Below are 27,300 nucleotides of genomic sequence, written 5' to 3'. Positions count from 1 at the left end.
GTGGCAGAGCTGGGATTTATTATTAACTATTTTTGCTGTTTGTGTGTGTAAGGGGGGTGGTGTTTCTGTTTTTTTTTCATATTATCTTACATATAAAATGTAAAAAGAATGTTGGACACGTACATCTAAATGTAAAACCTATACATTTTAAATAGAACCATTACTTTTTTAAAGATAACTGAGATTTGAACACAGATTAATTTGGTTCCAAAGTTTATGATGGGCCTCGGGGAATACAAAGATGAATAAAACATTACCCATCTTGTTGATCTTGCAGACTGATGGGAAAGATTGACATGTAAGCTCATATAGTACTCTGTTAAAAGTTAGATGGGATTCCACATGAGAGAATGACAATGCTGGGGAAGATTTTCCAGAAGAGGTGACCTTTGAGTCAGTCAGGTTGTGAAGGATCAGTGAGACTGTGCCAGGTGGGAAAAGGCGAGCCTTTGGGATTGTAGCTGGTGGCAGAGCTCACACAAAGGCATACCTAGGGAATGGAGGGTATGGCGTTTTGGAGCTAAAACCAAGTTTTCGGTTTAGGATTTTTCTCTATAGGGAATCAATAGATATTTTAAAGCAGAGAGGAATGGAAGGATGGAATGATAATAATAGTTTTAAGGAGCATTCTGAAGGAGATCATCAGGGAGGTTGGTGTTGCAGAGAACTCTAGCTGGTTTTTTTTCCTCTTAAAATCACCCAGGTGATGAAGCACTCTATTCACATGTAATTGCTCAATCTAAGTGACATTATTAATTAGTTAACATGATTATTCCATATTTAAGAAACTTCTTTTAATTTAAGTTTATCTCCCATTAAAAGCACCTATTTACCATTCATATAAAATTTGTAGTTCTAAAGACACATCTAGATATTTAGCTTGATATTTTAGATAATTAGGTGTAGTGAAAAAATAATACTGTTTGGATGGGCAGGAATACTGTTCAAATGATCTTGAAATAAAGGTTTATGGTTTGTTTGGGGTTTTTTTTAGCAAGTCCTATTTATTTTTTGTTACATAGCAATACATGTTTATCATAGAAAGTTTAAGAAACAAAATAATGAAAAGAAAAAAAAGATTACTTCTAATCAATACACAAGGATAAACTTTTTGGGGGGGGTGTATACTGTTCCAGTCACTAAGCAAGGTGTTAATATGCATTCAGATTCCAGAGTTGTAGTCAACCAATGGCTGTGTTTAGTAACTCTTTAAACTAGGAAAAACTATTTTCCATCTTCACATATTTTAGTATTGAATTACTATGGTACAATTGAGAGTTTGATTAATTTATTGTTAAAGCACATTCTGATTTTCATTTAATACCTAAGGTAGCTGCTTCTGCTAATGAAAAATGTTGGCCTATTTGATTAACTACTAACAGTTTAATTTAAGTTGCTATTACTCTTTTCTTACTGCCAGTTAGATTCCTCAGAATGCTAAAGCAAAAAGAACTTAAAAACTGTCTGCTTCACCTTCTCATTTTGCAAATGAGGAAACTGTTTTCTTCCTAGCTTTTGTTTCCAATGACTGATTAGTTTAGATTTTCTTTTGTTACGCTCTCGCTTGATTGCAGTCCTCTTTCTTTCTGGTCAGACTCCGTTTTTCCTTCTCTCAGCCAATGGTACAAAGAAAAGGGAAACTGAAGAGAGGAGATAGCATATGCCAGAGAAGAAGAAGGAGCCAGTGTATGTCTGGGTATAATCATATAACCAGCCTGGAAGGAAGAAATGATTTCTGTTAGTGACACAAACCTTTCCATTAGTGATTCACAGCCATGACCTCCTCCTCGAAGGAAGGAGCCCCCTGTACTTACCGGTCTGTATTATGTATTCTGACCCATCAGAAAGTTGGTCAAGCTACTTATCTGTCTTATTTTCTATTGATGAAGTTAAATCAGTTCCACCTGAGTTAGGGACTGAAAAAAGCTGTGAGAGAAAAGTCACTGTGGTCCCAGAACTCATCTTCAATCTTATAAAGGAAGTTGGAGAAAATGAGGGACAAATACCATTTCATTTTACGATGAATCTTATTAGAAGGCCACTATTCTTACAAAGAAAATAATCATGAATTACTATTGTTCTCCAAAGAAAAAAGTGAGAGAGCTGATTATCTTTTTTCCTTTTCACTGAACGAACAATTGAGTACTTATTATGTTCCTAGCAATGTGCTAGGTGTTAAGACTATAATAATGAGCCAAAACAGATATGGTCCCTGCCCTCATAGACTGTACAGTTTAATGGTGACATAAATTACACATGTGATATGGACGATGAAGGGAAGATTCAGGAAGTTATGAGAACATATAAAAAGGAATTGACCACTTGGTCAAGTGGGTTGACTGATGACTAATTCCTCCTGAAATCAAAATGCTCTTTTAAAGCAAAAACGGGAGGGTCCTCAAAATCATTTGGCTAATGGCACATGTTAGAACTTCTTAAATGAAACACCTTTTTTTGAATTGTGAGAGTGTGGTATAGAAGAATATTTGTGCAAGGCACCAGCATTTAAATATGGTGGCAAAAGTCAACCCTGTGAAGAAGAGAAATAATGTCTCATTATGAAAAAAGTTTTGACCTCATAGACTCCCTACAAAGATCTCGGGACCTCTGGGGATCCACTGACTGCACTTTGAGAACCTCTTTTCTAGAGTATCATATACATATTATGTTTGTAATGCAAAGTTACATTATGGCTTTTATAAGTTTTTATGTTTAAAATCCTAAGGGCTGGCCCTGTGGCCACCTGGTTAAGTTCCTGCACTTGGCTTTGGTGGCCCAGGGTTTTGCTGGTTCAGATCCTGGGTGCGGACATGGCATTGCTCCTCAAGCCATGCTGAGGTGGCGTCCCACATAGCACAACCAGAAGGACCCACAACTAGAATATACAACTAGGTACTAGGAGGCTTTGGGGAGAAGAAGAAGAAGAAAAGAAGAAGATTGGCAACAGATATTAGCTCAGGTACCAATCCTTAAAAAAAAAAATTAGAAAAAAAATCCTAAAAGACCTTAAAAAAATTAGAGCTATTATTCTGATCACTTATTCAAAATGGGGTGCCAAAAAACTGCCAGCACAGTTCTGGGTACTGGGGATATACCTACCCATGAACAAAATAGATGAAAATATCTGCCTTCATGGAGCTTACATTGTGTCTTTTGATTTTTATTTATATCTTGGAACATGATTTCTCACTGGATGTGTATACACTTTTATTTTTTGGTCTGATTGTGTCTTTGTCTCCTGTCTTCTGTTTTCTTATTTGGCTCTGATAAAGACTTTTAATTTTTTTGTTTGTTTCATTAGCTTTATGTTTCCTGTTCTTAATGTAATAAATGAATGGAATTTTTTATAGCCTCTTAAATTCAGCTAACTTTAAGTTGCTTTTTACTTATTGACTCCTTGTTTGATCAGTGACCTCAAATGTTTCTTGTAGTTAAGCAAAGGGGTCAACTAGGACAAGTCTTTTTATTATGTTGATTGTTACTGACTTTTAGATAGCTAAGAAATAGGTGACCAGTCTTTCAACTCATCTAAAAATTTCTAGAAAGGAGGGAGTGTGGAAAGAAGCAGCACCCTGTTACTTTCATTCTTGCCTTAGTCCCACCAGTACAGCAAATTTACTAGTACATAGGTAACCTGTGAATTTTAAGACAGGGGTCTTAGAAGTGACACTCTGGGAAAAGACTAGAAATTCTTGGACAAGGAGATAGTGCTACTGAAAGATCAGGAGGGTACAGTTGAAAAATGTGAAAATGGATTGTTGTTTTCTTTATAAATCTCAGAGGGACTAAAACAGTTTAAGAGAAAACTGCTTACAAGCCTTTCATTTCACACACATACATACATTTAAAGTCAAAATGTTGTTTCTGAAACATTAAAGATTAAAATATATTTTATTTTCTTACCAGGGCAGGCAACCATTTAGCATATTTTAGAACTGTTTCCATGTTATTTCCATGCAAAATTTAATGAAATAATTTGTTTTAAATCTGTTTCTCCCATTCATACTTGATAATTGAGATATTAGTATTTTTTCACTCCTCTCTCTAATTACGATCCAATTGCCATTCAGTAGGATAATAATGTACAGTTTAATATTTGCTTTTAGGATGCTATTTATAGTAGCAAATATAAGGTAAAATGTAGGATGCAGACTATATCTTATTTATTGTCTTATGAAAGTATTAGTTGTCATAATAAAGCTTAGATTTAAGTGGCTACTAGGTAAAAGTTAAATTCAGAGCTTCATTGGTATTGAAACATCTACTCTATTGGGTTGAAATTATTAGCCTTTCCCCACCACTGAAAGTAAAAGAAGACTGTGTATTTGGTCTGATATTATTAGATCTCTGTACTTTTTTTGGTAACAGTATAAAAAAGCTATATACAAATGCATTTTCAACCCTAAACACTTTAATGCTTCTATTTCTTTTTAAAAGAAATTATTGTTGGTAGTTCAGAAGCCACTGTATTCTAACCATTTTAAATAGATACACACATATAAGTTGACATTCAAAAGACTGGGTTCCTTTGTGGTCATAGCCAAAGCATTGTGAATGACAGAGAAAGACGTGATTAGATACCAGCCACAATCCAGGAGAGTGTGCATGCATGTGAGTGTCCACTTCATGCTGAGCATTACTGTATGTAGGCAACACTGAGGAGTACCCTGGCAACTGGTGCAGACTTCCCAAGCTGGAGTCCCCTGTCAGCATTTCTTCAGTGTGTCCAGACTACCTGCATCAGATTCACCTGGGATGCATGTTAATCATGCAGATTCATTGGCTTCCCTCAAGCATACCTCATCCTAGGTAGCACTCAGTTGATTCTTACACACAATAAAATTGTTGTCCACATTATTTCCTTATGTCTATGGGTGTGACCCTTGTTTTGGGCAGGATTTGTCTAATGTTTCCCATGATAATTGAAAACAACTAAGAAAATAGGGTTCAGCTTCCTTAAATAGTTTTGCACACCAGTTTTCTTACAGTCAATAAAAAAGGGATTAGAATAATCTTTCAAGTTTGATATGTAATATAAGATTCTGAATTCTTTTTTTTTTTGAAGATTGGCAACTGAGCTAACAACTGTTGCCAATCTTCTTTTTTTTTTCCCCTGCTTTTTCTCCCCAAATCCCCCAAGTACATAGTTGTATATTTTAGTTGTGGGTCCTAGTTGTAGCATGTGGGACGCTGCCTCAACGTGGCCTGATGAGCAGTGCCACGTCCGCGCCCAGGATCCGAACTGGTGAAACCCTGGGCCACCGAACGGAGTGTGTGAACTTAACCACTCGGCCACGGGGCCGGCCCCTGAATTCATGTATTTAAATGTCAACATTTTTAAACTATTCTACATCATTTTATGGGTTAAGCCATACACGTTTAAAAATGAGTTTAACATCCTGTCTAAAAAATATTCTTACCTCTGATATCTCAGAACTTGACTGTCGAGCTGAGTTATGAATCTTTTTTTATTGGGAATATTACTGTAAGTTTATTGTTGGTCATCTTGTTAAAACTTGAAATACCCTGAAGGCTCTTAATTCCAAAGTTCCTTGATGCTGGTTCAAGTTAGTGGTTGAGAATTCTGTAAGTGATTGGTCATTGTTGAACCAGAACTTCCAGCTGTTGGGCTGCAGCGTAGTGGCAGACTCCTGGGGTATACAGAGACAGTGATCTTCTCTCATCCCTGGGGTCACCAGAGCTGCCAGCTGGCTGTTAGCAGCTTTGTCATTTTACTTTGGATATGCTGTACAAATATTTTCTATATGTGCCATGATGGGAAAAATCTTGGGAAACGTGGCTTAGCAAATTTCAACCTCAAGTTCTTTTAAGACAGGAACTCTCTAAAGGCCCTATGATAGAAGCTTGCAGTAATATTTACTGGGAGTGCTTTAAGAATTGCCTCTGTGCTGTGAGTTTTCTTAGAAGGATTGTGGTCTATGTTAGGATTTTGAAGCTTGATTCCTTGGCCATGCAAAGGAACGTATTTTCAAAGGAAGAACTACTCTTCTCCTTTTTAAAAGCACAATAGAGAGCTATTTGGAATTTATTTTTGATGTCTTTGTAGGTATTCATCAATCTTAGGAATACTGAATCAAAGTAAAGTTCTGTGGGGCTTTGTTGTTTATGGGGAAAATAATCACTGGATAGGGGCTGGCCCCGTGGCCGAGTGGTTAAGTTCACGCGCTCCGCTGCAGGCGGCCCCGTGTTTCGTTGGTTCGAATCCTGGGCTCGGACATGGCACTGCTCATCAAAACCACACTGAGGCAGCGTCCCACATGCCACAACTAGAAGGACTCACAACGAAGAATATGCAACTGTGTACTGGGGGGCTTTGGGGAGAAAAAGGAAAAAAATAAAATCTTAAAAAAAAATAATCACTGGATAAATAAATGGTTTACATTATTTGCTTTTGCCTCTTCAGGGTATAATATATTCCTCAGGATTTAGAGGACAGAGAACTTTGCTCTGCCTTCTCACTTGTCCTCTACTTATCCCCAACCTCCAAAATGGATTTACATCAGACCAAAAGGTTGAGTAGTTTTGTTTTGCAAATAGAATTTCAGGCCCTGGAGAAACTCTCAATTGATAGGTCAAAACTGTAGATGGCATGGTTGGTAAAAGGTGGAGTGAGGACCAGGTGGAATATTTGTTTAATAATGTATCTGAAATGAAGATGGACTAGAGATAGGAAATGGCCTGTCATTTCGTGAGGAGATGAATAATTTATCTGTGTTAACGGGTAGAGACAAGTTAAGATGAATGAATTTCCGTTTTAGCCGTTGTCTTTTTTTATGAAACACAGATGAAGAAGCGCAAATTGACCAGTTTCACTCCATGGTATTTCTGATGTGGTGTGAGGTTGGCAAATAATAGCAAGAGAAAGATGTACTTCTCCAAGAGCTAGTTAATTTTAACTTATTCTGGAGTACAATTGACTTATAGTTATTCAGGATTAGAAATGGCTTTCCTTGAGTATGTTGAAAAAAATAACTTGTAAAACGACCTGCTTGGTTGAGTGAAGCTTCAATAATATTTTAAGGTCATTTTTATTATACCATAGCTCAGAATATCTTTATTTAAAGGTAAGAAAATGGAGACATGGGTGACAGTGGCTTACCCAAATTTTCAATTAATGAAATGGAAGAAGAATGTAGATTCTAATAATTCTCAGTTTTAGAGGTTTTAGACTATATTCGTTAGTATTAATATTAACTAGTTAATATTAACTTAGTATTAAGTACTTAGTATGAAGTCCTGGCAGTGTACGTGGCAGAGTGGGTGCTATGACATGACTGAATAAACTCTGAAAGAACGTTAAGAAATAACTTTTGTTTTCTCTGTGTCCCATATAGTAGCTAGCAGAGTGCTGTTAATAAGTTGCTTGATAGTTATTGCATGGATATATTGACTTACAATCAAATAATTATTTATCATGTTTTAAGGGAGTTTTCGGGAGATATTTGTGATTGATTTAAATATATAAAATATATTAGCATAATATATGCATTTATCAGTTGAGATTGTATGGAGGAGAGGGGAACTGCATTTAGTTTCATTTTATAGGCAACTAATATGGGCCCTTGGTGGTTTATTTTTAAATGAAATTGAGCCTTTAGCATTTTGAGCTAACATGTCAAATGCCTTGGAGACAGGAATGGGAATTTCATATAAGTAGCTTACATCTGACCTGTATGTTGGAGAATGTGATTGTATACTTGCTTTTTTTGACCAAGGCACTATTTTTGTACTTCTGTTTGCTTTCTGCAGGTTTACTTTTGTTAACAGTGATCTACTAGAAATGTAATAAGGTTTTAAAATATCAATAGTTTTTATTTTTCATGACCTTCCAAAGCTTCCATATTGGTGGCAGCATGTAGTTCTGGGTGCCATCTACCAGCAAAAAACAGCCCTTGGGTTTGGATGAGTGATGACATTCGGCCCTCACTTAGGTCTTCTGACACCCGAGGTCAGGAAACCTAGAACAACCCTAAAACTGACCTAGTCTGAAGCAGGCCATATTACTAACTAAAAGTGAATTTGTCACTGAGTATTGGAAGGGAATAGAACGGGTTGTGGGGTGGAGTGGGCAGGGCAATGGCTTGTGGAGGAGGTGTGCATGTGGGAGGGTCATTTTTAACTTTTATCAATTTCAATCCCTGTCAGTTTCAGCAAAGATGTGATAAAAAAAACTTTGTTACTACTATATATTTCTTACCATATTCACAGTTTAAAAAGGTGTATAATTTTCTTGCCATATTCTCTATTTACATCTTTTAAAAGAAAAGTCTATATTTTAAAAACTGTTATATGATTCCTATGGATTTCCTATGTTTTTTTTTTCTTTCCTTGAATTATTAAAATATGCTAGATAAGACTAACTTGTTTTTCTTTTTCATTTCCATACAGGAAGGAGAAAAATATTGTTCATGTAATCAGTGTTACCATTTTTAATTAGTGTTTTGATTGAGGATTATTGTGAAAAGTTTTACTGTTTGCTAGATTCCTAATTTAAAATGCCTGTAATCTTTTATAGGAATTTCAGCTTTTGCAATTTGGTAATAACAGATCTAGGTAAGTAAAAAATGAGAATCTCATACAGTTTTGAAGATCTAAGATTGGCTGAGAATTTAATATTTTAGAACCAGTAAGCCTATCAATTTAGTTAAAGTTAAAGACAATAATGTAACTGCCATACTTGTTGAGAACTGAGTCAACCTGTAAATCAAAACTTCTGATTTTTTTTGGTAGTTGCTGCTGGAGTCAGAAGTTAGGAATAAATCTAATGGCTTTTGTAAAATCCTGTCTGTCATTTCACAGAGGAATGACCTTCAGGAGCAAGGGCTATCCTGAAGTTTCTCTCCAACAAGGTGTTTAGCACAATGTTGCAGTCTGTGGGAGATAGAAAAGGAAATTTAACTGAATTATGTATTAATTATTATCATCTTAAGATACTGTGAGCAACTCCCAGATTGATAATCTATATATAAGCTTTCAGCAACAGCCTTATCACTTCCTTTAACTTTTTTGTGGAATTTATGATTGCCTAAATAATACTCTCAGAATTAGTGGGTAAAAATTCTATCGTGAGCTCTCTTTATCCTTACATACAATGCTAGGGTATTGTAGACGTTGGGTAATAAAAGGCTTGTCATTTCTTTTTTTGACCCATTGAGAGGAAGAAATGTATTTTACATCACATAAATTTTATATTAACATAGGTGTGTGTATGAAATAAAAGTTTCACAATAAAGTGATGCACACTGTTTTCTAATCTGCTCTGTTGTAGTCTGTCCTTTTTCATAAATAAAAAAGACCATGAACCAACAAATTGATGTCAAGACAAATACACACATCTATAGCTTTTTCCTTTCGAGTAATAGTCCTCACAGACCCCACCTTGTCTTCTCATATATTGAACTCAAACATTTCAAGATGTATACAAAAACATAGAGAACGTAAAATCTCTAAACATGCTGCAGTTTTGTTACTTGCCTTTATCATTTGAATAAGATAGTCTATGCCCTGGTATTTGTTACCTCCCTATACTTTTGGCCTAATAGGTTTGAAAAGTTCCAAGGTATCACTGGGACAGCCAGTGAAGAAGGATCAAGATTGAAAAAATGCATCAGCAAACTGTATTTCAGCTCTGTTTTCTGTATCTCACTGACCTGGGCACTGGCCACAGAGGAGCTCTGACAGGTACATCTGGTGTTTGATCTCCTTTTACCAGTCCCTATATAACAATTCTGGGCTTGACTTTAAAATTCTAGCCTGCTTTCCAAGTATGAAGTACAGGCTTAGTTAGACCACATGGGAAGAACTGTGTTCACAAATGTAGATAAGGAGTTAGTTGTATGTTTGTATACATTTTTCCTTTAGAATAGGTGCACGTAAAATGAACCTCAGATGGCGGTGCAGTTTTTCCCTTCCAGTAATAATTTTTCTTTTTAAGTTTCTCTACTTTTCTTTTGATATTTGCCTTTTCTAAGTGTTAAGTTTATAAAGGTGTAAACCTAATGTCATTATAAAATTTCATTTTTAAAAAATGATAGTGGGGCAAATCATATCCTTTTTCTGCCTCACTTCAGGACTGAAGGAAACAAAAGTAAGTTTTAGGCTGCGTTCCCTTTTGTGGATGATTGGAAATGGTGTTGAAATTTGTACATTAAAATATATTGAGAACCTATAGTGTATAAAATACTAAAGTTTAAGTCTGTTTCCTAGAAATATTTCTGTGAGTCATCAATCTTTTGATAGCCTTAGATTAAATGCTCAGCAAGCACAAAATGTCCAGTTAGGTAAAAAGTGAATGTAAAATAGCACTTCAGTCTTAAAGCTAACTTACATCATCAGAACTCCCCAAATTTACTGTACTTGTATTTAATGTTCACCAGTGGCCCCACATATTCAACCCACAGAGATTCTGGCCTTTAAGCCAAGTATCCTCCCACCTTTGATAGAGACAGAATATGAAGGGCCTCCATCCCTCTTTGAAAATAAGAGATGTTCGGAAACTCTGGGCAGCTTTATGGTACATCTGAAGAGCTTGTAGCTTTCAAACTCTATAATGACTCCTGTTTAGATGAAAGATACTAGTGGTTTTTTGTTTTTGTTTTTAAAGCATCTCTGAGAATCTGGTAAACTCTGAATTGTCTCCCCAGACAAGTAGACATACAATCCCTACTCTGAAACTCCCAAGACAATATAAGAATCTGCTTAGTACACATCTGTTGAATTAACCCTTACATTCTCCTGGATTGGTGATGGAGTATGAGACTTCGTACAGGAACAGTAAAGATATCGTCAGTTTCTTTTAACCTGATATTGTTACTACATGCTACCTTTAATCATGGATCAGCGTTTTCTTTCATTGCTATTGCAGTTTGCTCAGAATGTGGCTAAGCTGTTACCTGCTATAGGTGGTCCAGCAAGAATAGCCATCCCAGCAAAGAAACTGGCAAGTCCCAAAAACCTGTGTACAGTGGAATTCCCAGACAGATCAACCTGTAGGAATTAGAATCCAATGTGAGCCATATTAAGGGTGAAATTCTGTAGAGTCCTCTGCCTACAAAGGGACAAATACTATTCATATCATCTCAAACTGTGAACAGCTGACTTCTGAGGTGATTTGGATGGCCTTTTGCGCTCAAATTATGAAAGAGCTGAGGCAAATAGGAAACAGTAGTTTCACTGGGTGGGGAATATTTTCATTTTATTAGTAAGGAACATTGGTTTTTGTTTTGTTTTGATCTTTTAGATGATTCAGGGGTACTATTTTTTCCCTGAACCTCACTGCTCTTCTCTATTAGGCAATGGTATTTACAGTCTGACCTGACAGTGGTATTCTTGAATCCACCTATGGCTGAGGACGCAGCCTAACCTAGGAAACTGAGAAGCAGAGTGGAATCCTGCTGATCCCTTTCTTGCTTTCATTTCTTTCCTGTCCCATGTAGATAGTCCTCTCATCATCCCTCCCCCCAAGGTAAGACATCACAAAGAGCTGATTTCAACTTTAGAAAATTTGGTTTTTCCCTAAGCCTCATATAATAACCTGTAGCACTTATGCTAATATTGATATCAGACCAGAAGTTTCCCAGGGATTCTGTTCTAGTACATTGGGGACCTAGTTCTAAGAAGAACCCATGGGGTTACAAGAAGAATCCAGAAGTATCTAAAGTATTTCAGTTCCATTTGAGTCCAGGACTTTAAGCCAATTTGGGGTAAAAAGGGAGAGTTAAAAAAACAATGTCCTTATTAAAGTACGTGGAACTTCTTAAGAGAGAAGCCACACTGGTCAGGAAGCCCCTTTTTCTCTCAGGGAACTCTTCAAGATGGTGTTGTAGAAGGAGCCAAAGAAATTTCTGGAGCTGAAGGAAAGAAGTGAACACAGCCTAACCTAGGAAACTGAGAAGCAGAGTGGAATCCTGCTGATCCCTTTCTTGCTTTCATTTCTTTCCTGTCCCATGTGGATAGTCCTCTCATCATCCCTCCCCCCAAGGTAAGATGAATAACTGGACAGGATATAGCTACAGGGTTTCTGAGGCCTTGGGTATGATTTTTTTAAATTATAAAATTAATACAAAATATGTCTTCTTTTGGGGGAGATGATTATTAATACTTGCTTTTACTCAATTGTTTCACAATGTTAATGAGTGTGTCTACTCACCAGTACAGGAAGTATCAATGCCAGGTAACCACCAGAGAAAATGGCAAAGAAGATGGTATAGGTCATAAGTAGTGGAAATGTGGTGGCTAAAGGAGCAAGCAGGTTAGTGATGCCGCAGAGGATGAGGTAAGACTTGTGGTAATGATACTTCTTCATCCAGTTTTGATCAGCAACCCATCCAGAGATAATCTGACTGACTGTCTCAGTGATACCTGGAACAGTATTGAAAAGGTCTTATGAAATCCTAATTCCATTTTCCTAGCCCTTTTGAAAAATGTAAATGCATAAGGCATCTTTTCCTAAGTAATATGACTTCATCCAGAGGCTAGGACATAGGAGAAAAAAGTGATTTCATTTGTCTGTCAATAGATTCTATCATTTACTTATATATTCCAAACACACCTAATAAAATACCAAAAAAAGCTCCTCCATAGTTGGGTAAGAAGACCCATTAGGTGTTTTTCTGACTGTGTTTGGAAAGCTCATGGCACCAAACTGGGAATGCCTGGTTACAGAGGACCCGGGGCTCAGGAGGCTTCCTCAAAGAGGTCCTGCAGGTGAGAAAGTAAGATTTCTAAAAGACTGTAGACCTCAGGTCAGTGTCCTGGGGAGGTCATACAGTGGAAGATTGGAGTGTAAATAATAAAGTTTTATGTTGAAAAAAAAATAGCTATTGGGACTCTTTCTTGTAATTGCATATGAGATTTTGGTAATTAAGTCCTTGAAAGGTTATTATGCTTAACTTGAAAATGTGTAGGAAGTCTGGTAATGAGCAGTCATATTTTGAACATTGGAGCTATGGTGTAACCTAAATAAGATTTAAGAACCACATTTTTCACTCAGTTTTATGACAACAGAACATTTGTATCCTTTATCCTATTATAAGCTAATGTAGCAGTTAAATACTGAAAGAAAGATTTTTACCAAGAGAAGCATGAGCTGCAGTTGCTTTGTACTTCAAATCCTTCCTATAGTTCAAACATAAATTGCTCCACAAACAAAAAGGGGAATGAAAAAGGCATACCACCATTTCTATATCTATTTTTACAGTTACTTCCCGGGCTACATCTTGAGGCTTTATGCTACGTTCTTTGGTCCACTCGTATAGCCCTAATCTCATCTAAATTGATATTACCGGACATTTTAGTGAAAACAGTTAGTTTAGCTCTGTAGCTTTTTCTTGTATACACAAGCTTTATTTGACTGAAGCAGAATATCTTTGCAATTGGAAATAGGGTACAGTCAGTTTTGTAAGCACTTGGTAAATAGTCTTTTCAAGAAATTAGCAAGAGAAAAGATTTCTAGATAATTAGAGCAAACCAGTTCCATTTCATCCCTTTTCAGTTTTTTAAGGCTCCCTATTTGGTCAGCTGAGAGAACCCATAGCTTCTGGATGAAGCATTCTGTTTCCATACATTTTTATAAATAACTAAAATGGTTCTTTTTATTTTTAACTTACATACTAATTTAAATATTTAATTTCTAGTTAAATATCAGCCAATCCATTAGTGCCTAGCCTTAACATGCATACTTACCTGTCTTACTATGCATTTAAGGGGGGAAATACTTAGCTACAAATATTAATAGAATATTATTGAATGCTTATGATAGTCCAGGCACTAATCTAAATTGTACATGCATTACTTGTTTAATCCCGATAGCCTTATAAGGGTAGGTACTATTATCTCTATTACAGATGAGGAAACTGAGGCACAGAGAAGGCAAGTAACTTGCCCAAGGTCACACAGCTAGGAAATACAGAGCAAAAACTTGAACCTAGGAAGTCTAGCTGCAGAACCAATCCTTTCAGCCACTGCACTATGCTGTCTACCTAGGATTTTTTTGTCTCCTGGAGTGGCTATTGCCACTGAGCATCAGCTTTTTAAGATTTAGTATTTTCCAACAAATACTTAATGTCTGCTGTGTCAGACAGACACTGACTTATGAAAATGAATAAGACTTGGTTTGGAAGTTCACTGTCTGGTAGGGAGATCCGGTGTGCAAGGTGCAGTGACAGATCTGTTGGGGGAAATGGCTGGTGCTCTCACCAGCCTTGAAAATCTTACTTTTCCTGGTCCTTCACAACTCCTTTTTTAAAGAATTGTCTTTCTTCAGCTTTTAAATAAAATTTGATACATTTTTGTAAAACTAAGTTCATTTTTCCTTTGAGTGTGAGGTTGAAGTAGGCTTTCTTACCAGCTACAGAAATGAGGTAGGAGGCATCCATCATGTCAATCCCCAGTGTTTTGGCTCTGGCTACCAGGTGAAAGGTAGGGATAAAATATGCCAACTGACTGAGGAGAAAAGTCCAAGTAAATATGGAAAAGAAAGGATTCTTAAAAAGAGAAATATCAAAGAATTTTTGTTTACAGCTCCATGACATAGCCTTTTTCTTGTGACTTTCTTCCTTAGTTATTAGGAACAGTCTGTTTCTCTCGGGCCCATTGTTGACCTCTTTGTTTTGACTTTGTGAAACCGTTAATGTTGTGCTGGGTTGTCCAGCCTTCTGCACAGTGCTGTCCCTCGTGGTAGACTCTTGTATCTCACGGCAGGATGCTGTTTCTGGCCCACACCCTGCCTCTGGACCACTTGCAGGCAAACTGTTCCCTTTATCTTTAATATCAGAATTGCTCTCACTTTTGATCTGGATGGGTGTTAAGAGCATACTAGAAGGCACCAAATTCAATGTGATAGCTCCAAATAATATAAGGGCACCTAAATAGGAGAGAAAAATTGAGAAGTTAAAAATTTACCACTCTCATTTCACAATACTCTGTTCTTAGGCTCAGAAGAGGCCCCACTACTAAATATTAAGTCATAGTGCAATAATTCCTGAAAACACTACTTACTGAAAGTATTTTAAATCTGCTGACTTAATTGTTAGCCATACACATCGCTGTATCCTTGTGAAATCAGGGTGTTCTTTGGAGGTAGAAGACCAGAAAGCTGCACCAATAGATGATATGGAAGGAGAGAGCGTGTTGTTTGTGGTAATGGAAGAAAGAATAAGGTTTGGGTGGCGGGGTCGGGGGGAGGCATGGAGTATATTTTAAATCTTAGAAAATTACAGTGTGTTTTTAAATAGAGATTTTAAATATCCTGAAGTGAGAGTGTAGATTTAGCTACAGAAAATACAGAATTAGATGATGGGATCATTTGGGAACTGACTTAGAAGAGGGGACAGCCTTTCATCTCTTTACATTTTTAATTTCCTTGAAAGAAGACATGCCAGTCTTGCCTTTGCAGGTGAGTAGTTGCTTGATTCAGCATGGCCTTACCAAAGCTGTGATGTGTGTATGTTGCTTCTAGAGAGAGAACTGGCTGGAGGTTCTTCTATCCTGTCTTAAGGATTTGTCAACTGGTCCTGTTCTCCATGAGACTACTGGTAGTTTTTTACTTAGGAAAGTAGAGATTCAACAAAATTGCTCTGTAGGTAGAAATAGGCTTATATATATTTGTATATATGTACATATACATATATTTTCCCAGTAATTTAAGATTATTTTAATCCAAATATTTTATCTCAGGTACAAAGAAAATTGTGGAGTGAATGGTTTTTATTCATTTGTGAAAATTTATAGTTGACAGTATATAAAAGGTTAAGTATTGAGGAGCATAACGCATAATCCTCTTTTTACCCATGCTTTTGTTTATTTTAGTGAGTTGGATTGAGGAGGCATTTTTATTTTATTTATTTTTGCTTGAGGAAGATTAGCTCTGAGCTGACATCTTGCCAGTCTTCCTCTCTTTTCTATGTGGGATGCCTCCACAGCATGGCTGATGAGTGGAGTAGGTCTGTGCTCTGGATCTGAACCTGCAGGGCCTCGGAGGTAGAAGAGCACTCTGAACCTTAACCACTTGGTGCCACAGCCTGGTCCGAGGAGGGATTTTTTTTTTTTTAATGCAGATTTTTTTCTTAAAGGGACAGTGTGAAAAGAGAATGCTTTGGTTGTGGAAGGGGAGGAGGGGAGAATCCTCATTCCCTCAAGAGTGACACCTTGCTTTCCCTGCAAGGTGTCACCCCAGCCGCAGCGTGCCCTCCATCCCCTCAGACAGGAACCCTGTGGTGAGCTCTGAGTTGTCTGTGTGGGCTGGCAAAACCTGCCAGTAGTTCACCATCTCTTCTGCTATGTATTCTCCAAGGAAGAAGAGCATGTTTCCTGTAGAAATCATGCTCATTTCCTCTAGCTCAAAATGTCTTCACTTCTAGTCATCAGACGGAGAAAGATGAAAATTCAATCTTGCAGAGTTGACGGTTCATAAACTTAGAATGACTCACCTGTCCAGTCATACAGATCCATCAGGACTTTCGTAAAAGGTGCTAACAGAAACGTCAGTCCCATCCCAGAACGGGCAATAGCTGTAGAAAGAGCTAATCGTCTTTTGAAGTATTTGGTAGTTACCACTGCAGCTACTTGGTATAGGAAAGCGGAACCCAAACCTAAAAAGAAAAACAAATACCTTGGAATCACTCACCTGAAGTGGCTTGGTACCAGGTAGATATTCTCCTGGACCTGAGATGATATAACAGGCCTTTTGGAACCATGACCAGTAAAAAGGAAGGTTGCTAGTTCCGTCTTTTATAGTCTTATTTTTACAATGGACTCACCAGGTAAAAGTCCCATAGTCACACAAAGAAAGGGAATGCTTGTAGCCTGGCTGCTGAGCAGATATCCACCAAAAACAAGGAAAGCCCCAAGATGGGAGGCACTTTTCTCTCCAATTATGTCAGACATAATGGCAACCAGGGGACCTTGGGAAAGGAAAGAAAAGCAAATACTAGGTAAATGTGCTCTGGCACCTCATCTTCTGAAGTGCAATTTATACGAGCAGCTGAAGGAAAACAAGATGACTCTACTTTGGAGTATTGTGTATCCTTCAAAAAGATCTCTGTTGGGTTTCTTAATATTCTCAGTCCCACACTATCAGTTTTTGGAAAAAGAGTTGGTTTTTGCTTTTTTTTCTTTTTTAAGAAAAGAGTATTGTAAATAAGTAGGCTTGGAGGGGAAGCTTATTGAAAATGCATTCTAAAACCTCCACAAAATGAGATTGCATCTAGTGACCTATGACTAGAACAAGGTTTGACCATTAATCTACTCCTCCACCATGTGATAGCTCCAAAGGGAACTAAAGGAAGTTTTGAGTGTACTTTTAGATAATCAGATCAAAACGTCATGGTATGACTTTCCAGTTGAGAGGCACTGTGGAAAGAAACAAGGCATGAAAAATTGAATCATGGAATTAAATATTTGGATTCCTCAACTCTGAACCCTAATTTTTCCAGTTTTGCCAAGTGGAGGCTAAACACTACAAGTCCTTACTTTTCTCAGCTTTACATATTAATAAATGAACCTAAGTTTTAGCAACGCTTCAGTCTTGAATGACTGAAAGATGAGTCTTCTTGGAATTGCCCTTTGTGGTCTTTGGACAGCGAACTTATTGCTGGGTTTATACCTCCAAAAAAACGAAGTGATGACATGATGGATCCAATCCAGCCAATTTGCTCTGAGGTGCCTTCAAATTCTTCTTGAAAAACCACAAAGAAAATTGCAAAAGTCTTGGTCATCCCCATCACAAACACATTTACCTAAATCAAAGCAGACCAGAGAGTCCAAGTCAGGTGGCGAGTGAGCCATACAGAGGAGGGTACAGCTGCTCAAGGTTATGATTCCCCTGGCTCACCAGTATTTACCAGTTCATTTGGTGGCTCTTTGTTATATATTATGGGGCGATCATCCCGTTAGAGCATCTAAGCAGCTCATTTAATCCTCATTACAAGGTTATGGATCACTATTGTATTAGAGATCAGGAAATTGAGGTTTAGATTAAAAGTTGCTCAAGATGGGGGTGCTGCAGCTGAGATTTGAATCCAGACAGATTCCAGACCAACCAGTACTCTACTGTCCTGTTAGAATAGCTTCTGTTAAAGACAGCTAATTCCAGTTACCTTTGTGAGAGGCTCATTGGTCTAAAAGATGAAGAAGTCTTCATATCACTTCCTAGGTTAGCTTTGCTTTAACTGCTCTTGAGCTGAGTATCCTCCCTCACTTGGTATACAAATAGGGTGACCATGTAGTTTATCATCTAAACTGAAACATTTGAGAGTGAAAGGGAATGCTAGTAATTTATAGCAGGACAGCAAGGGTAAGCCAGGATGCGTGGTCACCTTGCAGTTGGGTCAGTGTGCCCCATCCGTTTCTTTTGTCCCCCCTAACTCCTTGTCCACACTATCCTCCTCCCTTCCACTAGGAGAACTACTTTTGAGGTCAGGTTTCCCTTCTATAGAGTGTTAACATTTGTTTCTTGGAATCCTGATTGGCTTGGGGGCAGTGAAGAGCCATTCCTCCTCCTCTCCCTTTTTGCTTACCAGCCAAACTATCGTGTGCAGGGGTCAGGAGCGGGAGCTCGAAGGGGAACCAGCCAGAGTCTGCAGTCCCTCTCAAAGCCCAAGAGCTGTGTGTGCTGTCTTCAGGGCCTTCCTAGCTTTTCCTTTCCTTTTTTCAGCGCCCTTGGTTTTTCACGGCCGCTTTCTCTACTTTCAATCTGGCCACCATGCATTGCTTCTCATGAACCACAGAACCCTGGGTTCCCTTTCACTGACTCCACTTTCTCTCTCTACCTGGTAAATAGTTTCCCCCTCTGGTTCTGCACTCATTTCACTTTATACCTGCTCCATAGACAACATTCACTCTCTAGGTTTTAATTACCACTCTTGTACTCATGGTGTAGTAGTTTGCAGACTGTTCTGCAGTCACCCTGCCTTGGCCTGAATCCTGGCTTCGCTTCTTACTACGGGTGTGACCTTGGGCAAACTACTTTGCAGAAGTTAAGTTTCCTCTTTTGTAAAGTGGAGATGAAGTAAATGTTATCTATCTCATAGGACTGTGAAGATTGAGAAAACTGGTAAAGTACTTAATACTTAGCACTTAATACTCAAACTATTAACTATAATTTTGTTAACTTGTGTAACCATTCTGCTTTCCTAAGAAATTCAGACTCATTTATATAACTGTACCATATCTTTCTAACTCAGCTCAACTATCCAAAACTAAACTCATCTTTCCCTTATCCCACATCTACTCTTCATTTCTCTTTTGATTGGTACCATCCACCCACTCACCCAAGTCAGAGACCTGCCTCCTCTTAGGTGCCTCCTTTCTTCAGCCCCTACCTACTAAAGAATCAAGACCTTCCCCCCCCATCCCCGTAGACAGGCACTTATTTTGAGACTAGTATTTTTTGTCTGGAGTAAGGGATTAAGAATCAGTAGTGATGCTCTGAGGTTGCAAAAGTTGGAGGTGGTGAGGAGGAACACTATAATGAGGCATCAGTCTAAAAAAACCCTTCCGTTTTTTCTGTGGGCATGAGTTCCTTGCTTGCTGACCTCTACGTTCTTAGCTACCTGAATTTGGCTAGCTACTGGTCCCCCCAATTCAGAAACTTTTTTCTTGGGTCTGTCCTTGATGTCTGGGCATAGCAGCAGTGAATGGATGTGACTTGTCTCTAGTCACTGGGTCTGTGTCTTCCGCTGTGTATATCAAGAAGGCCAGGGACACAGCCTTTGCATCTATGCTGCCTCCCTCCCTTAACTTCCAACTTTGTTTCTGCTTTGACTCATATTAAAATTCTTTTTTGCAAGGTCTGGATTTTCTTTTAGTTAACTCAGCAGAACAGATAAATCTATATTATACTACTACATCTCATGCTTTGGACCAAGGTTGGTGGGTTTCAGTCCTGTCCCAGAGTCCACATAGACATTATAAATGGGCTCACCCCAAAATAAAAGCCCCTAGAAATTCTCCAGCCCCCTCATTTCCTTTTTATATTTAAGAGTATGCCTCTCCTCCCTCCTCCCTCATCCCACAAGAGCTCCCTCACCAGATCATTTTAATTAGAATATTGTCTAAGGAAAGGGGGCTGGATCAGCCTCAGTGGCCCCTTTTGAATACCGAACATCAGGCTTTGTCAGAAATTATTGTTTAATAATAAACAACTTTCTTCTACCCTAGGGCTCTGTCTAGTATCACCCTAGTTCTTCCTGACATTGACAGACAGACTTCTTTAAAGAATAGTCTATTAGGTTATCTCCACTCTCTCATCCCACCACTCCACCGTACCAGCTCTTATCAAGGTTATCAGAGACTTCCTTGTTGCTAAACTAATAGCCCATTGTCATTTCTCTCATATCTGACCTCAGCAGTACCTGCTCATCACTTTCTCCTGGGCATTTCTGCCTTAGCTTCTGTGACACTACATTTCTGGATTGTCACTTTTCTGACTGCTTCTCAGTTTCCTCTATGGGCCTGCTCTCCCCTAGTCCCCTAGACATAGATTTTCCCCAGGGTCTGTCCTAGGCGCTCTTCTTTCCCTGGTGATTTTACCCACCTTGCCCTAGAGTTCAGACCACTGTGTATGCTGATGACTCACACGTTTCAATATGCAGATCCTGTGCTCCAGATGCACACAGACTGTGCTGGACGCATGATTGGTTATGTCACAAGCCCCTCAGACTCAGTGTCCAAAATTAAACCATCCAAGTCATCTTAAGATTTTCTCCCCTTCTTCCTATGTCTTCCAGCTCAGTGACTGGCATTCATCATCCTCCAAGTGATCCAAACCAACAACCCAGGACTCCTTGACTTCCCCTCTTCCTGACATCCAGTCACTCTCCAAGTCTTACAGGTCTGTCTCCTCGCTATCACTCAGATCTGTATTTTCTCTCCATCTCCATCATTACTGCCTTAATTTAGGGCCTTACTGTTTTCTCACTGGGATAATTGCAACATCCCTCCAATGGATCACTCTGCTTCCAGGCCTATCCCCTACCAATCCATTATTCACCCTGCAACCAAAGCTGTTTTCCTGAAATAGAAATCTGATCCCTTTGCTCCCTGCTTGCTTTTTTTCATTAGCTCCTCATAGCCTCAATATAAAAACCAGTGTTCTTGACATGTCATACAAGATCCCTCCCTGCTCCTCTCTCCAATTTCATCATTTACTACCTTCCTTATTTATTTATACATAAGTATATCCGGTCAGTTCATCCATCCATCCTTCCATCCATCAACAGGAATTTATTGAGTGCCTACAGTGCGTCAGGCTGTGTGCTGGGGCCTGGGCTCAGCACTGAGCACACAGTGGTGAGAAACAGACATGGTCCCTGCCCTCAGGGAGCAGTCAGTCCAGTGAGACACTGAATACAGAAAACAGTCATACAAATATATAGTTATAAAGTATGGTAAGTTCATTATAATGAGGCCTTTTTTTGAAAGTAAGGAGCTCCTGAAGAACATTTAGTTATTGGATTTTTCAGTCCCCTTTTCAGAAGTTCATTTATTGTAGAAAAGTGTACTTGTAACTATGCAGACACAAAAGCATACGTAGTCTTCTATGTATCCATATAACCACTGTGAGAGATTAGCCCCTGAATTAATAGTTAACACTTTGAGGACCATGATATTTTTTATGCTCTTACAAGCAGCATCACACCCAAAAAAGTGGGACATTGTTTATTAATCTGGTTATTAGGCAGTTTGTCTTACCAGCAAATAAATTGGTCAAGTAACTTCCTATCCTCAGAGGATAATATAGGAAAATTAGGGTGGTTATTAGGGAAAAGGTGGGAGAACACAAGATCCTCACCAGCAATGCCAGTTCTGCAAAGCCTACGATTTGAGGAGGCAGCCCAGCCACAGGAAGTGTTCTCAGACTTAGAGCATTCTTAGTTTCCTTATTAGTAACATTTCTGGGAGAAAATAAAAAAAGGTTCCACATTCTTTGGTAATGAAGCTAATGTTTAACAAACAGTCCTCTGGTTAGGAGTTCTGCCTTACATAAATCCTAGCTGAGGATCTCTGCCCCTACTTTCCCCTTCTCTGTCACTGGGGAGGAGGCATGATGTTTTCCCATCGTCTGTTTATAGAGTTCTTAGTTATCCACGTGGTGGACTACAGGATTACTAGTAGTCCCCAGGACCTGCACTCCCCTCCCCTTGAGCTTCCTACTGTAGGACTGGGCAGGGGAGGAGGATCAGGCAGAAAGGGTGTCTGTGAGTACACCTCAATGTTAACAGAACTTACATGGGAACTCTTAAGAGGAATTGTGGAGCTGGTGCCACTCTGTGCAGGGTTGTTGCAGCATAGCTGTGATGGGATTCACTAGTATCCTAGAATGGCCATGCTGGTGACTCAGATCACCACTATCTTACATACGAACCTCAAGAGCTTCTGGGAGGATGAGGGAAAGAAATTAAAAACCAGAGTGCCTAGTCCAGTTGCTTAGGGATGAAAGAGAAAAATCAGGCTCCAGTTTCAGAATCCACATCCTTCTCTCCTTTTCCAGACATATCAGAAATATGCATTGGGCCTAATTCTTGCATAAGTTATGGTTGGTAGGGATGGGTTGGGAAGTGGACAGCAGGCAGAATAAAGGAAATGGCCCCGTCTTCTACGAGAGAATGAGGTTGCTGGCAGCAGTGCTCTGTATATGCTGGGCTGAGCTGGGGAACCCACCCCTAAAGCACTTTTTAGCACTTCCCAGTGCCACTTCTGGGATGGTTAAAGGTATGATTGCCTCCAAATCCTAATTGTCATGCAGCCAGGGCAGAGCTGCCAATAGTGACTGGATCACTCGGCAGGCTTAAGGGATGGTAGGGAGGAGAAGGAGGAAAATGGATGGGAATGCTCCTGCTGTCACTCAAGGGGGACGTTTTCAACTTTCTCCTGGGTTCAGTGCAGGCTGCTGGCTTTAGCAGCTATGGGCAGTTCCTGGCCTTGCTCAGATGCTAAGGATTTCATAAGTGATCTTGTTAGGCTGCTCTGAGCCTTTCTCCAGAGAGCCCTTTTTCAGGCAGTAGGAAAGAGAAAAGTAAATTCTTACCAGGAAGAAATGAAATACAACCATCCATCCCCAACCTCCATCTGGGGTTTTAGTGTAAAGTCGGACCTTCTCTTCCCTCTTCAGCATGATACGTCGCCTGCTTTAAATGCGGAAGATCCCTATGACAAATCCAAGATAGAGTTGGTTCAGTTGACAAGAAACTGATCTAAACTTTTAAACTTTTTTCTCTGTAGTGTAAAGCCACTTGTACTGTATTTTTTGGGGTTGTTTTTAGCCCACTCTATTAAAAATAGATGATTTCTTCTTGTTTGTAAGTTGTTTATAGACTCTCTGATCTCAACCTCAAAAAGGCAAGCAGAGCTTTGTACCATCTTTGGGATTTTTTTGGAGGCCTGCTGCCTGGCCTCACCTGGCAAGTCACATGGCTTTGCCAGTTCTCTTGGAGTGTGCCCTTCGTTACAAGGGCTGCCTCACCATAATGTCCCCCTTAGCTCTGTGTACTCCATAATCATGGTCTAAGCAGAACCATGGGATAGATGAGGAAAAGCTAATGAAAGGCTGTGATTTGAGGAACATCAAAGCTACCGAAGAAATCTCTCTTCCACCAGTTTGAATGGCATCTAAAAGGTGACCACTCAGTTTATTTAAGGCAGGAATTACAAAGGACTTAGCTGCAAAGCCTGACCTCACTGATTGTGGGGTGGCTGCTCCGAGCGCCGTCCTCTGTGTCCTCCTCCCAGGCCTGTAAGCCAAATGGTAGGGGAAGCTGTGCCTCCCTCTGGTCCTCTGGGTGAGCTCTTGACTTCAGAAAAATAAAAAAGGGAGCAGGAGCCAGGGAGCCATGGGTTTAGGAATTCCCTTTACAAAGCACTTGCTAAAATGAAAATATTCTAAGGGACTAGACAGACATGAAAACAAAATGCAATGACTGTTCCAGGACCAGAAATAAAGTTGTAAAGGACATTTTGGGAGGTCAGTTGCAGAAATTTGAATATAGACTGTATAGTAGACAAGGTTAAATCTCTTGGATGTGATGGTAGTCTTGTGGTTCTGTAGGAGAACGTTCTTGTTCTTAGGACATATATACTAAAAAGTATCCAGGAGTTACAGTCTGCTGCCTTCTCACAAATGGCTCAGTAAAAAAAAAAAAAAAAAATATATATATATATATATATATGAAGAGAAATAGCAAAAAGCAAATGTGAATGTTCTGAGAAAGGGGTACAGCATTCTTTATTTCCCACTGTCAGGTTGGGAGGCAGGCTGTATTTTACTGGAAAGGAGAAATTGCTGGCAGGGCCTGTGGAATGGCCGTCTGGTGAGCATGCCATGGGGGGAGAGATGCCGGTCATTCAAAACGTTATAGAAAATCAACCCCAACACACAATCCCGTTTTCATCTTACCTTTGATGTGGTGTTCAGCAAAGGAATCCTACACAGATGAGGGAATCTGGAAAGAAAAATAAATCGTACAATTTTCTAGAATGTTACTCTTTTTCCAAGGTGTTTCCTTCTGCTGTACTGTGAAAACAAGCAAGCATTGTAAGAGCTGGGAAGGTTAGAGCCAATTTAGGCATTCCTGCCAGTGGACTTTACTTCCTGAGGGGAGGAGGCAAGACTGTGATTTGACATCATCCTAGGCCCTCTCCACCCACACTAACTCAGAAGGTAGACTTTTTCACCACAGGCTCAAAAGCAAGTGGAGTAAACCAAGTAGAAAATCCTCTTGGTAACTATTGTTAAATTAATTAACAAGGAGGCCATTAGACTGAGGTGGCTCTAATGCCATGGTGGCCTATGTAAGCAAACCAAAATCTAAGCCTATAAAGCTCACAAGGTTATGAAATCCAAAACCCAAAGACAACCAATCACAAACTTAGGCTCTAAGATACAGCCAATTAATAATTTCCTAGCTTTGCCTCTGCCTTTTCTCTATATGAGTCTCTCCCTGAGTGCCTGTTGATGGAGGGCACCTAACCACTTCCGGTTTGCCACTGCCCAATTTGAATCGATGTTTGCTCAGAGAAACTCTTAAAATTTTTAATATGCTGGGGCTGGCCCCGTGGCCGAGTGGTTAAGTTCGCGCGCTCCGCTGCAGGCGGCCCAGTGTTTCGTTGGTTCGGATCCTGGGCGCGGACATGGCACTGCTCGTCAGACCACGCTGAGGCAGCGTCCCACATGCCACAACTAGAAGGACCCACAACGAAGAATACACAACTATGTACCGGGGGGCTTTGGGGAGAAAAAGGAAAAAATAAAAAAAATAAAAAAAAAAATTTTTAATATGCCTCAGTTTACGTGTTAATAGTTCTGGTGTCAGAAGAGGGAACAAAGGAGGGAGACCCCTGACGACTCCCAGGAAGAATGAGCAACCAGATGTAGGTACCCGCTGAGTTCATTGAGCTTGCTGCTTTCTCGCTGCCTCTGAAGGTCTTGGGTAATCCTTCTTGGATCCTAGCTCCATAGGTTTTGCATTATGAACTTTCAGACTTTATTCGAGCATTTCTTTTTCCAGACTGGATCCAGAAACCAGTTGGAATCAGACTGGGTCCAACTTAAACTGGACTGGGGCCAGTGTGAGGGCTCAGGTGAATAAAATTTTGTTTTAAGGCTGAACAAGTAAGTTAACCTTACCAAAGTTAATCTTAAATTACAGTGGTCACAGTGGAGAACTTTTAACCTAGGTAAGTTTATCCATTTATGAGGTGTCCTAGAGAAAAAGGAGTCTCAGCCAAGCGCTTACTGTAAAGGATAGAGGGAAAATTATTTTTCCTCCTCTCCAGTTTCTGGTGACCAGGATGAGACCTGCTGGGACACTCCACTCACTCCAGAACCTACAGATGGGATCCTGAGAAAACTGGCAGAAGCTCACAAAGGGTGAAAATTTTTACCAAAGTCAGCTCTCCTGGGTCTCTATCTATGGTGCCTGGTTGAGAGAGGAAGGTAAAATTTCACGTTGTCTCTTCCTTTCCAAATTTGGATTGGCAGGAGAAAACCATTTGTAAGAATTAGATCTTTGAATTGGGGCTCATGAATTTGCATTTGGGTATCCACTGGTTATCCATCCTTTCTCTCCCAGTGACAGCTGTTTCTTTCTCATTTGTCTTGCTTTGTGTCCTGAGAACTTGGCTTGGCTTTCTGTCTGTTGGGGCACTCAGGTTGTCAGTTCTTTAGGTACAGGCAGATCAGCTGTCAGGTTGGGGGCTCCAAAAATGTGACTGGACAGAAATGTGGGTTGCACCTCATTTGTGGCTAGTGTCCTACCAACTGTTGCCAGCTATCAGGGGAATTGTCCAAGTCTTTCTTTCTTTTGTTATCTTTGGAAATGGCTGTGGTTCTTTTGCACCCTCTTGGGGATGCCTCTTGCATCCATGGTTAAGCCATAAAAGGCTACTGGTTTTGAGTCATTTGTTAGGGATATCTTTGGTTGAAAAGAAAAAGAAAAGAAAAGGTTGTTCAATACTGCCAGGAATATTTACTGTTTGTCCCACCTAAAACCTGTTAATAAGATATTTGAAAGGATTTATTTAGTGAGCTCTATGGTCAGAAGTTGGCCAAATTGGCAGCTGATATTCAGAGCCTCAGAGGAACTCTTTCTAAGGCCTTCTCTAAGCTGAAATGAAACTATGTACCCAGAGGGAAAGAGAAACATTCTGAAGCCACTGTGAAAGATTTACTAAATCACAAAGACACACAGTTCTAAATATAGAACATAGGAAATCTCCTTTATATAAAGAAGGGAACTGAAGATCGTGTAGTTGAGTGAGAGAGTCAGCCTCTTGATATCATTCAGGTTGAGGAATTAAAAACTGTATTTATGTTACAAATAGAATCTTGACAGAATGTAAATGCAGCTCTAGAAACAATTCAAAGCCCATCTCTTTTATTTACCAACTCCCAAACTCCCCTATTCATCTGAAAAGGCTTGCAGATATTGTAAAACATCTGGATTTAGGGAATAAGAGTCCTCCTGGGTGGATCTTACATCCTTTCTCTGTGCCTTTGAGATGTGAATGTTCTACCCAGTGTTTTCTGGAACTGGGAGCTTTTTCTTTGAAATGCAAACTTCAGGGAGGTAGTTCTTATCAGAAGAACAAAAAAAAAGGGGGGGGGAGGCTACTTGGAAATTAGGGAAAAATTATACTAAGTTAAGTGCTGGATATTTATTGAATATCTAGGTCACTTCCAAATAAGATAAAATAATGAAACATTAATTATTTGATACGTTTATCTACTTTTGGCTTCTTATTACAGAAAAACTAAAGACATTTGGGTCTATTGGTAAATGTGTT

The 27,300-nt window shown here is 39.3% G+C and overlaps 1 protein-coding gene across 4 annotated transcripts in view; it reads right to left on the bottom strand.

The window, feature by feature from the left end:
* Positions 1–984: 984 nt before the first annotated feature.
* Positions 985–27,300, bottom strand: part of SLC16A4 (solute carrier family 16 member 4) — a 33,321-nt gene continuing 7,005 nt past the window's right edge. For 2 of the 4 annotated variants that reach the window (XM_008528152.2, XM_070608056.1), the window contains exons 2-10: positions 24,413–24,458; positions 23,048–23,166; positions 17,624–17,756; positions 16,779–16,922; positions 16,449–16,610; positions 14,366–14,884; positions 12,170–12,381; positions 10,914–11,007; positions 985–1,715 (exon numbers count right to left, since the gene is read on the bottom strand). In XM_008528152.2, the coding sequence (XP_008526374.1) occupies positions 1,591–1,715; positions 10,914–11,007; positions 12,170–12,381; positions 14,366–14,884; positions 16,449–16,610; positions 16,779–16,922; positions 17,624–17,756; positions 23,048–23,134 (1,476 nt within the window). In that variant the 5' untranslated portion in view covers positions 23,135–23,166; positions 24,413–24,458 and the 3' untranslated portion in view covers positions 985–1,590. Of the gene's footprint in view, positions 1,716–8,656; positions 8,893–10,913; positions 11,008–12,169; positions 12,382–14,365; positions 14,885–16,448; positions 16,611–16,778; positions 16,923–17,623; positions 17,757–23,047; positions 23,167–24,412; positions 24,672–27,300 lie in introns of those variants that run through there. The other 2 variants (XM_070608055.1, XM_070608057.1) reach the window with 2 other exon arrangements.

This window comes from Equus przewalskii, unplaced genomic scaffold, assembly GCF_037783145.1.
Source record: "Equus przewalskii isolate Varuska unplaced genomic scaffold, EquPr2 ChrUn-13, whole genome shotgun sequence".
NCBI classification, from domain to species: Eukaryota; Metazoa; Chordata; class Mammalia; order Perissodactyla; family Equidae; genus Equus; species Equus przewalskii.
Note: the sequence above shows the minus strand (reverse complement) of the source record. Positions and strands in the feature narration are given on the sequence as shown.